Source organism: Chaetomium globosum, genomic scaffold (assembly GCF_000143365.1).
Source record: "Chaetomium globosum CBS 148.51 scaffold_4 genomic scaffold, whole genome shotgun sequence".
NCBI lineage: Eukaryota > Fungi > Ascomycota > Sordariomycetes > Sordariales > Chaetomiaceae > Chaetomium > Chaetomium globosum.
The window spans coordinates 2,475,338-2,490,645 of NT_165979.1; the positions used below are offsets into that span (position 1 = coordinate 2,475,338).

The window sequence follows — 15,308 nt, forward strand, 5'->3', positions numbered from 1 at the left end:
TCGTGCCGGTTGCGTGTTGTAGACTGGATCAGCGTATTGGAGGTTGGTGACAGATGTTGTACAGGGAGGTGTCGGAAGCAAGGACAGCAAATAAATCATGCCCTTTACACGAAGTCCAGTTTTCCAGGAGGGGTACTACGTTCTTCTGTAACACGGATCCCCTTGATCTTACTAATTAAGGAAGCGTTTGTAAGACACTCCCAGGGGCGCGGTTTGGTATACTAACAGTCTGAAGTTTGCGAAGGCATTAGTTTGTCCACCAGGGCGTTCACTCGTCTAGCAAAGTACTGCGTGGTATTTCGTATCCTTTCGTTTGCTTGTGCTCTCGTACGTTATAGATAGGAGTATAGCTCTGATACCCTACAAGATAGATCACTGAACAAAAAAGGAAAGACAAGTTGGCGAGAATATCTTGGGTAACTATAACAAGATATTTTTTTTTTTTGTTTGTTTCTTTTCCTCCCTTCCTCCTCGTTCCTATTTTGTTGTTTTTTCTCTTTTTCTTTTAGCAAAAATTCCACTGAAGAAACTGAATCAGGGCTGAGTTGTAGATAGTCAAATGCTATGAAACCGGTTTCCGGAGAATAGGTATCCTTGATCCAACACAGTTCATTCTGTCATGCCTTCATATCCCTCCTATCTCACCACTAGCCCACGCCCCCGAACCAGGAAGGGGCAAAACACTTATTTACCAGCGCTGATCAGACCCATCACCAAAACTTCCAGGCCAACGATGGTACCCATAACGAAATAGGCGCCCACACTCACGAAGAAGACCTTGACGCGCAGCAGGTAGATCCTGAGCCAGCTCGAGCGCGGGATGGTCTTGATGGCGGCGCCAAAGGTGGCGAAGCCCTTCCCGGTGACGACCTCGGGCTCGACGCGGCCGGCGAAGGAGCGGTCGAAGGGGACGATCGGGTCCTCGTCGGCGGGCAGCAGCGACGCCTGCACGCGGGCCAGGGCGGCGTGGGCGGGAATGGCCAGCAGCACCTGCAGCGCAAGCGACAAGCCGGCAACGGCGATCACCTTGGCGAGGTAGGAGCCATCCTTCGGCTGGTCACAGATCTTGTCCGGATTGTTCGGGTCGCGCATGCACAGGCCGATGCCGCGGCCAAGCAACTCGGGGAAGAGGACGGAGGCCTGGACGGCGGCCCAGAACAGGAAGGTGGGGAACCAGGCGGCCACATAGACCTTCTTTAGGGACGGAATGCGGCGGAAGAAGGACTTGGTCGAGGGCGGCGTGATGACGAGATGGGTCCAGGTGGTGGCAAGCGGGGCGGCGGCGAGGAGAGCGATGAGATGGGCGATGCGGAACGGGATAAAGGGCGCCAGGGCCAAGAATACGGCTGTGAGAGCGACAATGATTTGGACCAAAACGGCGTAACCGAGGCCGCGGAAGTTGGCAAGCCAGCCGCCGCGTGAGCGGATGAGGGCGTTGGTAGCGCGGAGAGAGCCCGTGATAGGCTTACCCGGCTGGGCGGCGCTCACCGGGTCGTTATCCGTCTTGGGGGTGCCGTCATCGTTCATAGGCACCGCCTCGTAGTCGGGGAGAGGGTCCTCCACGGCGGCGAGGGTGGGGTAGACGTTCGAGAGGGTGTACACGAGCTGAGGGAGAGTTGTCAACCGGCTGATCAACGGCAACCTCAAGGTTCAGAAAGTTGACTTACGATGAGAATGACGGGGAGAAAGACGACGAAGTCGGCGATGAAGACAAATGTGGCCACTGCACTAGGCCACTGGGTTTGAGAAGGTGGGTTGTCAGCGAGTCGCTTGAGCAGCGACCCGCCGGCGACGGTGACGGACGAATACATGGCTAAACAGAACCAAGAGAAGAGACAGCTATATTGCTGAGATACAAGAAGAGAAAACGAAGGTGAATGAAACTGATGAACTGGTAACCTGATAACAGAGTTGAAGGGCGGCTTCAAAAACCAAGCCTTCCTGAACGAACGCTGGGAAGAGTTGAAATGAGATGGCACCGGGATGGGGGCTTCATCAAGTTATAAACGGACCCCCATTGCTTGAGCATGAATGGCCACGCCCAGAAGGATCCGGGCGTCTGCCTGGCACAAATCCCAAGCATCAGCGGACAGAAGCGAGCACCGCCCCTGGACCCCACCTGCCCGCCCGATCCGGTTCATCCAGTGTGCAATGGGCGAATTAAGCTCCTGTCATACGGAGAAATCAACTATTGGTGGCGCTAACTAAAAGCATCGAACACTGTTCAGCCTTGCGCGTTCAGATGCGACAAATCATTTGAACCTGTCGTCAGAGCCAGACATGAATGATTTACGGATGCTCGTCAAGCCTTGCACAGTGCCGAAGTATCGAGAAACCTGGTCCGGGGGATTGCCTGAGTGCGATGATGCTGCAGCTGTGCCTCGAGGCATCCACTAAACCCTAACCCTACGACATCGCCACCCTACTTGTAAGAGATCTCAACACAGATCCGTGCTAATTTAAATAGGTGGTTTGGTGGGCCTAGGGCGCTGGCGCAGTAGATGTATATAATTTCTTTGTAGACATCGACTAAATCCCCAACGTTTACTGTATTGTGGCCCTATCTCTGAGAAAACTCGAGGGTGAGTCAAGTCGGTACAGGTGCGAGTTGCAATGCGGGGCTCTCGCTAGGTACCAGACCCTCTTCGATATCCCAGACCAAGCCCATCATCAATGAAGCGATATTATCAAGCGACAGGCCCGCAGTCATCCACAGCCTAAACCTTTTTAAATTCTAGAATCCTCCTCCATTCATCAAACACCTTTTTACCTTTTCGTGCATGGAAGGCGTGCCCATGTCGGCACCATCAATCCCCAACCTGCTCTCCTTGCGGGGCGGGGTAACCGGGCGAGGCCGGGGCCGGGCCCGAGGTGGCCTGGGCCGGGGTGGTACTCCGGGATCCGGGCCCGGCCCCAGTCACGATGCAACAATACAGGGCACCGACACCGACGCAGCCGTCTCGCGTTTGAGCGCGGTGGAACTGGGCTATCTATCAGATCCCTACGCCCGGCTCTTTGTGCAAGGCCCTGCTACTCGCCGTCTCCCCATCATCAATAGAGGCACCTATACGCGGACCACCGCTATCGATGCTCTCGTCGACCGCTTCCTCGCCTTCACCAGTCCAGATGAGCCTAGGCAAATCGTCTCCCTAGGCGCGGGCACTGATACCCGCTGTCTGCGTCTCTTCGCTTCAGCCCAACACCACCGCAATATCATCTATCACGAAATCGACTTTCCAGTAACCATGGCCCGTAAACAAGCCCTCATCAGCTCTACCCCTCTTCTACGGACGCTTCTATCTACACCAGAACCGCTCTTCCCCGCCGCATGGCACTCCCACTCACTCACCCCTCCTAACGACCAAAACGACAGCAACAACAGCAACAAAAACAACACCCTCACCCTCCACGGCCTCGACCTGCGCACCCTAACCACCTCCACCCCTCCCCTCCCCAACCTCCTCCCCACCGCCCCAACCCTCCTCCTCTCAGAATGCTGCCTCTGCTACCTAGCCCCCTCCCACGCCAGCGCCGCGCTCTCCCACTTCAGCGCATACCTCCCCGACCTCGCCCTCGTGCTGTACGAGCCGATCCTGCCGCACGACGCCTTCGGCAAGACGATGGCGTCCAACCTGGCGGCGCGCGGGATCGACATGCCGACGCTGGAGGCCTACCCCACGCCGGCCGACCAGGAGCGGCGGCTGCGCGAGGCCGGGTTTGTGGAGGTCCGCTCGCGGAGTGTGGATGGAATTTGGGAGGGCTGGGTCGGGGAGGAGGAGAAGGAACGGGTGGATTCGTTGGAGGGCGGGTTGGATGAGGTGGAGGAGTGGCGGTTGTTGGCGGGGCATTATATTGTTGCTTGGGGATGGAGGGGTGGGAAGGGGGATTTGGATGTTGAGGGTGGTGGCGTGGGTGGTGGAGGGTAGGAGATGGGGATGGTATGTATGACTTAAGGGGGTGGAATGGTCAGTATGTTGATTACAACAGTGTTGCTTTGCGATGTGGTTCCAAGGGTAGCAATAAGTCACCGGTGAAACTACTGCGGCCGAGTTATCATAGAGTAAAACTTAAAGGTTGAAACATTTCGTCCAGCTGTGTTGGGACTATTTGGAACTAGGAAACTTCTAACCGTACAATGTGAGTTGAAGTACAGTAAAATATAAAAAACATAAGAGATTTATTCGCAAAAACTGTATAGTGATTGTAATTTGTAGCTGACACTGCAAGTGCCTCCTGTGTCAAAGGGAGTCTCAAATGATTACGTGTTACGTAATCATCCACTGTCGTGGCTGGGGGGCCCTAACTAACCAGCGTGCTGGCCGCTGATGGGACTTGACACCCTCAAACTCAATTCTCTATCACGGCATGTGACAGTCCAGAATAGGTACAGCACATACAACACGTTCAACTTGGATATTCATTACTTCAACAATTTCGATTCGTATTGCCTGACACACCGGCTCAGGGCCGTGCGCGGATGCACAATTGAGTGCCTAGAAATAACAGACCCATCCAACCAAGCGCCGTCCCATCCCATTCCTCCTTCCATCGCTTCTTCCCGCTAGTCCACCCACACTTAACACTTGCTCACTTTACGCATTTATCACCACCTATCATTACCAATAAGTGTTTTTTTCATGACTATTTTGGTACAAAATTTTGGACTAGCCATTATCGGCGAATCGGCCTTTTACAGACAAGATGGCAGACAAGGACAAGCAGTACAAGTATCGACAGGAGATACAACAGGTATGTTGTGCTTATCCCTTTATGAGTTTGAAGTGTTTTTACCCAGCTTGTGATATTATACGCATCTCTTTGTTGCTTTAACGCACGCTTTATCACCCTCGAGTGTTGGTGATGGCCATACCGAGAAACGCCTGGAGATGCGGCTCGGCACATTCACTTGAATTGTTTTGTCCCACTGGCATTGGCATTGTGTGAACACTCGCCCTGTTCAAAGTGAACAAACTTAAACTCAACCCCATCATGATAGGTGGCTTTGCAAGTGCTGGCCAACCCATGTCGTCTACCTTGTTCAGGCCAGTGTGCTCTCCTAGCATCAGCCGTGGAGAGGCCGTGGAGAGATGGCGGCTGCTGTTCAACCAAAAAGTCGGCTGGTCACAAACAGAGCACTTAAAAAGCCCATTTCTGGAATTTAGGTGCTGTGGCGTTTGGAACAAGCACGTAGCAGAACACTAGGGCACCTCGTCGGACATCGCCAAACGAGAAGGAACCAGAATGGGTATCCTGCTGTCGGCGCTCATCTCCGGGATGAACGTTATTTAAGGATCCCCCGGTGAACACCCTTTCGGTACTCCCACAGATGGTCCGGCTATGAGCTACGGCCAATTCCCTCCTTCTGGCAACCGCTCACTGTCCATAAGCATCGAGCTTTGTTGGTGCCCAGGCCGATGGGAAAACAACCATCGACTAGAGGAAGCAGCTAGAAAAGTCCAGTATGGCACCCTATCCTTACGATAACCCTTTAACCCCGGAACTCATCACTCGAGCACTCCAGGGGTGGCCGGTTTTACGGCCGAGGACTTCGATTCTACGACCTGTACAGACAAGCCCTTCGATCCAAGTCGACAGCGATAACGAATGTGATGAGAGCCCGTCCTCACACTGTCCGTCTGATTCAGAAGATACCGATTCGGACAACGATATGGAAATGGAAAATCACCAGGGTCATATCCATTTTAACCAAAACGCCATCCATCACTCGGCAAAGGACATGGAAACCCCTCGGGAAGTGGCCGAGGAGGGCGAGGACCAATTGGCCGTCGCACCCACCCCATCGACGCCAAAACGAGGTTCTCTACCAACCAGCCCTCTTTCGTCGAACTTTACATCACCGCCTTCTATTACTGGGTCCATCTCATCTGTTTCTCCGGATTCTACGCAACCCATTACTCCGGAGTCACAGCAACCCAAAAAACACATTCACTCTGCGGAGAAACTTTCACCCCACTCAACACAAGAAATGTTTCGCCCATCAATCTGTTCGCGCAAGGCGCAGACCGCCGCCGCCGTATTCCAGCAAGCGTTCGACAAAGCGGCCGGCACTAGCACTGGCATTGAGTTGGAGAGCCACCGGCGTCGCCTAGAGCTCAAGTTGGGCGTCCACGACACTTCTCTCAACCATCTGCGCTGGGCTTTCAAGCTCGCCCATGGCAGTGCCATATCTTCCATCAGCAACCAAGTGGTTGCTGACGGGCAGGAAAACGATCTTATCGAACCGCACCCTCGCGAAGTAATTGCTGACTATCTTGCCCACAATTACAAGATGATGTATGTATCGGGCGAAACGGGAGAGCCTTCTGTCGAGACGACAGGCATCATCGAGGATATTGTGCGCCAGCAAGTTATCGAGATTGTAAGTTTAGACTCCCAGACGTTTATATTTTCTTCTATTTCTTTTACTAACCGTCACTTTAGCTTAGGAACTGTACGGAACTGGCGGCGCGGCGCGGATCGCGTTCCATCACCATCAACGACCTTATCTTTCAGATCCGCGACGACGCCCCGAAGGTTTCTCGGCTCCGCACTTTCCTCTCGTGGAAAGATGTGCGTAAGAACGTCAAGGACTCGGATGACAAGGGCGGAGAGGCGGACTTGGGCGCCGGAGAGGATCCCAGCGGTGGCGTGGTTGCCGGCGGCCCCGTTGACGACACGGCAAAGAAGAACAAGAAGGCCAAGGTTGGGCTCCCCTGGGAACCGGCCTCTTTTTTCCCTGCCGAGGTACCGGAGCGGGAGGACGAGGAAGACGAGGAAGAAGAGGAGATGAACCACATCACGCTGCAGCGGCTGCGTAAGGCCGACGAGCGGACCAAGGCCATGACCAAAGAGGAATACGTTACCTGGTCCGAATACCGCCAGGCATCTTTTACCTACCGCAAGGGCAAGCGGTTCCGCGAGTGGGCCGGCTTCGGCATTGTTACGGATAGCAAACCGTCGGACGACATTGTAGATATCCTGGGTTTTCTGACCTTTGAGATGGTGCAGACGCTGACGGAGGAGGCGCTCAAGATCAAGGAGAACGAAGATCAGTATCGCGAGCGCACGGGAGAGAACGCGGGAAAGAAACGCAAGCTGCCTGGCGGCGGCGGCCTGTTCGACCCCCCTAGCGAGGGCCGCAGCCCGGTCGAGCCCCGCCACATTCAGGAAGCCTTTCGTCGACTGCAGCAGCGGCCCAAGAAGTTGAGGGCTATGCTCAACGGCACGAGGCTGCAGCAGAGGACGATGCTCAAGTTGATTTGAGTGTTTATTTGGCCGAGTTTGTTGGAGACTTGGACTGGTTGTCTATGTTGAGGGTCAGGTTGGATTCTAGTCATGGCGTGATGGGTTTGGCGAATGATTTGGCGTTGGGTCTGGCGAGGCCGATATCCCAGCTTTGTTATTATTTGTTTGTATCCCTGCAGTGTAACAGGATCGATAAATGCACACTTATTTTACTTGTTGACTTGATATCTCCCTGACCTTGAAGAAAGGAACGTTGCCACTCAGTTATTGCTTGTTGTGCTTGTGTAGGTACACACACTAGCGAAATCGCCTTCCGCTTTTTACTCTCTGTTCAACTGTCCCCGGACCTGTTTTCGGGTCTCTTGGCGCTTACACCGTGCCTGTTCCCACCGTTGATTGTCCCGCACAGTCCAGCACAGTGCTTCACTGCCTGCTGACCTGAGCTAGGAGCAAGAAGAGCAGTCAAAAACGACTCTCCGCCTCGTGACAGTAGTTGCGCTTCGTCTTGTCACTGGCTTAGTCACATCTCTGGGGCAGTAGCAGGAAAAGAAAAAAATATCAATTGACGCGTTGTTTATCGCAATAATAAAGACTATTACACTACCGGCTGCTCGTTCTCCTCTAGCCATGCCTCCAGAGCTGACAGCGTCGACACTGTAGACGGATGAGCTTCGCCTAGTACCTGTTGCTGGAGATCAAAGCAGGCCTGTAATAAGCCAAGAGCATCTCCATCACGACCTATCCCTTTCCAAGTGAAGGCAAGATTGTTCATGCTGGCCAGCGTGTCGGGATGCTCCTCTCCTAGCATCCTCTTTCTCGTCTCCATCACTTGCACTTCTAGCGCCTCGGCCTCCTTCCACCGGCCTTGGTTCCGGTACGTCGACGCCAGGTTGCCCATGCTGGTCAGCGTGTCGGGATGCTCCTCTCCCAGCACCCTCTTTCTCGTCTCCATCACTTGCACCTCCAGCGCCTCGGCCTCCTTCCACCGGCCTTGGTTCTGGTACGTCGACGCCAGGTTGCCCATGCTGGCCAGTGTCAAGGGATGCTCCTCTCTCAAAACTTCTCCTCGTAGCTCAACAGCCTTAAGCTGGAACCTCTCGGCATCTTTCCACTGGCCTCGATAACCCAAGAATACCGCAACAGAGTGTAGAAGAGTCGCCTTCCCGGCCTTCTCATCCCTCGAACCAGTGCCTTTGCCGCCCAGCACTGCATATGCGTGAGCAAGGTATGCGCTGCATACTACCCAGTTTTCATACCGGCCGAATGGGTAACAGTGCGACACCGCCAACAGTGCCTGTTCTGCAAATCGGCATATCGTGTCCTTCCTTCCGAGCCACTTCTGGGTGACCAACTGCACCAAGCGGTGCATATCGAACCTATGGCCCTTGCCCTCAACCACAAAACAAAAAGCTTTGAGGACGCCTAGAGCTTTCGTAAGCTGTATTTCTCCCCTTTGCTCTTGACCCTGCTGCTTGCTGTAACAGGATAGAAATTCCAACGGAATGGCCTGCCGGTCGAAGAGGCTCATAAGCGAGAGAAGCTCGCCTGCCAAGGCATTCTGCCGTTGTATCTGCTCGAACGAGAGAATCCATGTCTCAGCCACTGCACAAGGCATTTCCGAATCTCTCCCGTCCGTCTCAAATTCCTCGCTGAGCAGATCGACAAGGTCCTGGTCGCTGCTGTCCAAGAGCTCAAGATACTTACTGACAGCTATAGTGTTCTCTTGGATGAATGCGGCTGCTTGGACGAGCGCGAGCGGAAGGTGTTCCAGGCGGGAAGAAAGTGCAGAGGATTCACTGGAAGAAACGCTGATTCCGTCAAGGTGTGCGCGGAGCAGCTGGTCTGTCTCGCCCTCGTCCATCTTCCCGACCTCGATTGGGCGTTTTCCCTTGGTCAGCCTCAAGCCGGCCGGCTTGTTCCTGGTTGTGACAAGAATAGCGCCCTGCGGGCACTCGGGGAGGTACTGTCCGAGGCTCTCTTCGTAACTAGAAGAGCTGGCATTCACAGGCCCCATATGCTGTCCGAAGAAGAGCTGCATGTCGTCGGCATTGTCAACAACCATCAGCCATTGGCCGCAATTCGTCCTCTCCAGCCAAGCTTTCACCAGCAACAACACGTCTGCCTTTGGGTCGTCGTAGCCCGGCACCCGACATTCTTGCGCGATAGACGCATACGCTTGCCGGAATCGTTCAGCATTGCTCGCATGGACCCAGAAGACTGAGACCTCTGGCCTTGTCCGTCGGAGCCAGTATGTGTATGCCAGAGCGATTTGCGTTTTTCTGTACTGGTCAGTACAAACTTATACATAGGAAAGCAGAACTAACCCGACACCGCCGAGGCCGAAGAGCGCAACCCTCGAGTGTGAAACTGACACTAGAAGCTGTTGCTGGAGTTGCTTGAGGATGGACTTTCGCCCAATGAACGTGGTATTCTCATCATAGGGAGCAAGGACTCCTGTAGAGTTAGTACAGTTTGGCCTGACAATATCGTAATGGTCTACCCACACCAAGGTCCGGTAGGCTGCTCTGGGGGAGGAAGGGATCCTAAGAGACTTAGCAGGTGCTCTACAGCAAGCATTTCCCTAATCGTCCCCGATAGATCATTACATACCTGTCATCGAAGGCACCCAGTGACCCAAGAAAGTCTTCATGCATGCCGCCGCCGTCGCCGCCGCGTACCGCTGCCACGCCTTGGTCTTGTGGCTGTCCGTAGTCACAGGCACCTTTAATGATCACGCAAGGGAAGACGTCGCACATACCGGCGCCCTCCATTTCAAAACCTATAACACCCGCCTGCTGTGCGATGGCGTCGCGGTCCTCGCCCGACTTCATGACCGTGTCATCCGACGCAATCAGGCCAAAGTGCACCGCAGGCTGTCCATCGCCCTGCTCGAGGCGGGCACGCGGCACCAGCTTGCCGCCGCAACCGCACCCCTCGCACGACATCCCGTCGATGACATGGCGATACGTCGCCTCAAAGAGCCTGTCTTGCGCAGCACCGGGGTACACGGCCGCCAGCTCCGGCTCGCCTCGGAGCACGTCCATGTAGCCAGCCATCTTGCCTTGCAGCGTCTTCCGGCCATGAAGGCCCTTGAGCTTAGCGAGCAGCGCGCGAATCTCAGTGTTCGGACCAAAAAAGAGCAAAACCCTTCGCGTCTCATGACAGGGACTGGTACATAGCCATGTCGCTGGTTTTAACCATGTCGGCAGGATAGAAGGAACTTAAGAGATTTATAGAATAAATTGACGCGTTTTATATTAAAGCCATTCTATCATTCGCGAACACATTCGTTTGGAGTGATGGCAGCTAGAGGAATTTGTTCATCCTCCGCCGCGCCTCAACTCAGCGGACGCCTTCGCTCCTTAGGAAACCCGCGAAATTTAACCCGCAATTTCTCCAGTATTTTCACCTTAGCTTTCGGCGGTGGTGGCTCGGTTATAGCCGACGGACCTGTACACGAACATTTAGTGGACGAAATAAATAATTGTGGCCTCTTAGACATACCTTTGGCATACGGCAACACATCCAAATTCCGCATAACACTTTGAGTTTTCCAATGAGACGGCCCTAAGGCTACCTGGAACCCAGACAGCGCCCGCTGATACATCGACTCGGCCTCCGTCAGCCGGCCTTGATTCCTATAGAGGATACCCAAGTTGCTGACCGTATCGAGAGTCGATATGTGGTCCCGTCCGAGCGCCTTCTCGTAGCCTTCTAGCGCCCGCTGATACATCGACTCGGCCTCCGTCAGCCGGCCTTGATCTCTGTAGAGGATACCCAAGTTGTTGACCGTATCGAGAGTCGATGTGTGGTCCCGTCCGAGCGCCTTCTCCTTGCCTTCTAGCGCCCGCTGATACATCGACTCGGCCTCCGTCAGCCGGCCTTGATCTCTGTAGAGGATACCCAAGTTGTTGACCGTATCGAGAGTCGATGTGTGGTCCCGTCCGAGCGCCTTCTCCTTGCCTTCTAGCGCCCGCTGATACATCGACTCGGCCTCCGTCAGCCGGCCTTGATCTCTGTAGAGGTTGCCCAAGTTGTTGACCGTATTGAGAGTCGATGTGTGGTCCCGTCCGAGCGCCTTCTCCTTGCCTTCTAGCGCCCGCTGATACATCGACTCGGCCTCCGTCAGCCGGCCTTGATTCCTATAGAGGATACCCAAGTTGCTGACCGTATCGAGAGTCGATATGTGGTCCCGTCCGAGCGCCTTCTCCTTGCCTTCTAGCGCCCGCTGATACATCGACTCGGCCTCCGTCAGCCGGCCTTGATCTCTGTAGAGGATACCCAAGTTGTTGACCGTATCGAGAGTCGATGTGTGGTCCCGTCCGAGCGCCTTCTCCTTGCCTTCTAGCGCCCGCTGATACATCGACTCGGCCTCCGTCAGCCGGCCTTGATTCCTATAGAGGATACCCAAGTTGTTGACCGTATCGAGAGTCGATGTGTGGTCCCGTCCGAGCGCCTTCTCCTTGCCTTCTAGCGCCCGCTGATACATCGACTCGGCCTCCGTCAGCCGGCCTTGATCTCTGTAGAGGATACCCAAGTTGTTGACCGTATCGAGAGTCGATGTGTGGTCCCGTCCGAGCGCCTTCTCCTTGCCTTCTAGCGCCCGCTGATACATCGACTCGGCCTCCGTCAGCCGGCCTTGATCTCTGTAGAGGTTGCCCAAGTTGTTGACCGTATTGAGAGTCGATGTGTGGTCCCGTCCGAGCGCCTTCTTGTAGCCTTCCAGCGCCCGCTGATACATCGACTCGGCCTCCGTCAGCCGGCCTTGATTCCTATAGAGGATACCCAAGTTGCTGACCGTATCGAGAGTCGATATGTGGTCCCGTCCGAGCGCCTTCTCGTAGCCTTCTAGCGCCCGCTGATACATCGACTCGGCCTCCGTCAGCCGGCCTTGATCTCTGTAGAGGATACCCAAGTTGTTGACCGTATCGAGAGTCGATGTGTGGTCCCGTCCGAGCGCCTTCTCCTTGCCTTCTAGCGCCCGCTGATACATCGACTCGGCCTCCGTCAGCCGGCCTTGATCTCTGTAGAGGATACCCAAGTTGTTGACCGTATCGAGAGTCGATGTGTGGTCCCGTCCGAGCGCCTTCTCGTAGCCTTCTAGCGCCCGCTGATACATCGACTCGGCCTCCGTCAGCCGGCCTTGATCTCTGTAGAGGATACCCAAGTTGTTGACCGTATCGAGAGTCGATGTGTGGTCCCGTCCGAGCGCCTTCTCCTTGCCTTCTAGCGCCCGCTGATACATCGACTCGGCCTCCGTCAGCCGGCCTTGATACGCGTAGAGGTTGCCCAACATATGCACTGCGTCTGTCGCCCTTGTATCGTCAAAGCTCCGTCCCGCCTTATATATCTCCCCTATCCACCATGAGCACCTTTCCGTATGTGGGAGGAGCCGCCGCTGGACCACCCAGTACTCCTTGCTCGTGCTGCTGGGCACCGATAACCCAACTATCATTACCGCCAGCCGCAGGACCTCTCTTTTCCCAGCGCCATCCTGTATATGCGACGCCCATCTATGCACCACCGGATGCATCATATGGCTCCCCTGCACGGATTCCTGAGACTCGATCATCGAGTACCGGAGCAGCAGTCGGACCGCGTCCAAGTACCGGACCTCGTTGCCTGCGACGTCACACAGCCATCCAGGCCACTGCTCTCCGCCATCGACAGCCGCCTGCAGTAGGCCGTGCCAAAGGTCTCTGCCGTCGACAAAGGCCCAGAGACGGAGCAGGTTCGCGGCGTTCTTGTTCTGTGCCTCAACCACCTTGAACGATACCGTCCACGTTGTCGCGACGCTTCCTTGTTCGTAATCCACCAGCGGCGGGCCCGACTCCCCGTCCGATCCCATCAGATCGTCCCACTGCTGCTTGTAGAGCCGAACATACGACGCGGTATCGAGCCCGGTCTCGCGGATATATGAGGCAGCCTGTGCCAGCGCAAGCGGAAGCCCGTCGAGCAGACCGAGCAGCTCCCTACCGGCCTCGTCCATAGCTATGGTCTATCAGCACCAGGCCGAACTCATATGTAGCGGAAATCTCACCTCCTTCTGCCCCGCGCCACCGCTGGAAAATAGCCTTTGCCAGTTGTTCGTCGACCCCTCTCAGCAGCGTCGACTCACCTAGCTGCGCCAGCCGCGACAGTCGTGTCGTGATCAGCACCGACCCATGGTCGCCGGGCAGATACCGCCGGACATCGTAGGCGCCCGTCTCGCCGCCCTGATCGACGTCTTGGTCAACGTTGTCGAAGATAAGGAGCCAATCCCTGTTATCCGGTCGCGCGAGCCAGTCCAACACGTCCGCCACCACAGCCTTGAGATCCTCCTCGCTATGCAACACAGCGTTCCTACTCCTCTGGGAAACCTGGCCTTCCGGTATCCTGGCTGCACAGCTAGCAAGGCTCTGCCTCAGCCGGTCCTCCGATCGGCCATCCAGCCAGAAGACGGAGCTGAAGACGGCCTGGTACCGTCGAGCGAAGTCGGCCGCCAGCTGTGTCTTCCCGATCCCACCGAGTCCGTATAGGACGAATATTCGTCGCTGGTTTTTTCGTGAGCGACGTCGCGGGAGAAGGCACTCTTCGAGCTCTGCGATAGCTAACGGTCGGGCTACGAAGTGATTCGATACGGGCACGCCTTGCAGGCTTAAACGATGTTCGGTACGGGCCGTAGTCTGATGATTGCACCAGCGAGTAAGTAAGCGACTGAATGTAACTAGCTAGAAGCTAATGATGACCAAACTAACACTCTCGTCCGGCGATATTGTTCGCACATGCCTTCATCTGCTTAAAGACAGCCTGCGATTCGACGTAGCGTCGCGTCGCAGCCGCAATCTCCGTCTTCCTCTTCGACTCCTCGAGCCCGATCTCCTCGAGCCCGCGGTCCACGTTGAACCGATAATAGCGTCCTTCATCGTCGAGGTGCGACTTGTCGCGATGGAATTGCTGTGCTGTCTTCTCCGTTTCCGTCGTAAGATCTTTTAGCGTGGCCCAGATTCCGAGGACGTCGTCGCGCACAGGCCGTAGGGTGGGCAGGCCCGTGCCGATGGACACGAGGCATTTGAGACTGCCCCGCAGCTGATCGCCCCACACGTCCTGGGCCTGGTTCCACAGCGCGTAGACAGGATTGTTCGCGCCGAGTGCTCCGTCGACGAACTGTTCGTTAAAGGGTCCGATGGCGATCGGGTCGAAGAAGGTTGTCGCGGCCGATGTCGCGCGGCAGGCCTGCCAAATCGTGGTAGCGCTGAGGAGGTCGGAGTTGTCGCTGCGCGGGGAGCGGTAGTTGGCCAGGCAGACAGTATCGCCAGTCTCTTTGCTTGTGGCGCAGACGAAGCTGGCAGAAGTTAGTGAAGACCGTCCGCAGGTCCGATATAGGGGTAGATTACACTTTGCAAGGAGAATCAGGATCCTTAAGTAGTGTATCCTCGGCAAGGCCACGATCGAGTAGAATAGTCTTGACGGCGCGCTCTAGCTCGGCGCTATCGAACCGCCCCTGGAGCTTGCCTTTGATGTTTACACGGTGGCTCTTTTTCTCGAAGACCCTGTCGGACAGCGCGGTGTAGGCGTTGATACACTCGTCGACGGTCATGCGCAGGCGGCCCAGCATGATGGCAATCAGGCCGCCGGTGCTGGTGCCGCCGATCATGTCGAAGTAGTCGCAGGGGCTCGGCGGGGCGTCGGGGTCGACGGCGGCCATGAGCCTGCGGAGGATCATGAGCGAGGACAGGCCGCGCACGCCGCCGCCATCAAGGGCGAGAAGGCGGAGTGCGCCGGCAGGCATGTTTGTCTAGATGGAGCGGGCCGAACCGGTGGGGGAAAGGACGGCGTCCGGGGCCGGCGGGCGTAACGCTTGTAACTGAACTCAAAACTGCTCCCTAAGAAAAGACAAGTAAAGATGAATTAATCTGGGAGGTTATATACTAAATCACGCGCTTGAATGGTTGGCGAAAAACAATCTATTTCTGAGATGGTGGTTTCAGCTGCCGCCCAACCAGTCAGCTGTATCAGTCTGCAGTACCGCTCCCAGCCTCGCGGGCTGATGATCCTCAAAACCCGTTACCTTCGCCCGCCGG

General features: G+C 55.6%; 5 protein-coding genes across 5 annotated transcripts; 2 read left to right on the top strand and 3 right to left on the bottom strand.

The window, feature by feature from the left end:
• Positions 1-684: 684 nt before the first annotated feature.
• On the bottom strand, positions 685-1,811 carry CHGG_04530 (uncharacterized protein; the record flags this gene model as incomplete). The annotated part of the gene is made up of 2 exons (XM_001223743.1): positions 685-1,605; positions 1,668-1,811. The coding sequence occupies 2 exons, from the start codon at positions 1,809-1,811 to the stop codon at positions 685-687; spliced, it is 1,065 nt and encodes a 354-aa protein (XP_001223744.1).
• Positions 1,812-2,795: 984 nt separating this feature from the next.
• On the top strand, positions 2,796-3,926 carry CHGG_04531 (uncharacterized protein; the record flags this gene model as incomplete). The annotated part of the gene is made up of 1 exon (XM_001223744.1): positions 2,796-3,926. One exon carries the CDS (start codon positions 2,796-2,798, stop codon positions 3,924-3,926), a length of 1,131 nt encoding a protein of 376 aa, XP_001223745.1.
• A 2,363-nt stretch (positions 3,927-6,289) lies between these two features.
• On the top strand, positions 6,290-7,263 carry CHGG_04532 (uncharacterized protein; the record flags this gene model as incomplete). The annotated part of the gene is made up of 2 exons (XM_001223745.1): positions 6,290-6,379; positions 6,442-7,263. 2 exons carry the CDS (start codon positions 6,290-6,292, stop codon positions 7,261-7,263), a joined length of 912 nt encoding a protein of 303 aa, XP_001223746.1.
• Positions 7,264-7,840: 577 nt separating this feature from the next.
• On the bottom strand, positions 7,841-10,301 carry CHGG_04533 (uncharacterized protein; the record flags this gene model as incomplete). The annotated part of the gene is made up of 3 exons (XM_001223746.1): positions 7,841-9,476; positions 9,570-9,788; positions 9,856-10,301. The coding sequence occupies 3 exons, from the start codon at positions 10,299-10,301 to the stop codon at positions 7,841-7,843; spliced, it is 2,301 nt and encodes a 766-aa protein (XP_001223747.1).
• A 281-nt stretch (positions 10,302-10,582) lies between these two features.
• Positions 10,583-15,016, bottom strand: CHGG_04534 (uncharacterized protein; the record flags this gene model as incomplete). The annotated part of the gene is made up of 5 exons (XM_001223747.1): positions 10,583-10,695; positions 10,750-13,236; positions 13,286-13,846; positions 13,983-14,569; positions 14,622-15,016. The coding sequence occupies 5 exons, from the start codon at positions 15,014-15,016 to the stop codon at positions 10,583-10,585; spliced, it is 4,143 nt and encodes a 1,380-aa protein (XP_001223748.1).
• Positions 15,017-15,308: the final 292 nt, after the last annotated feature.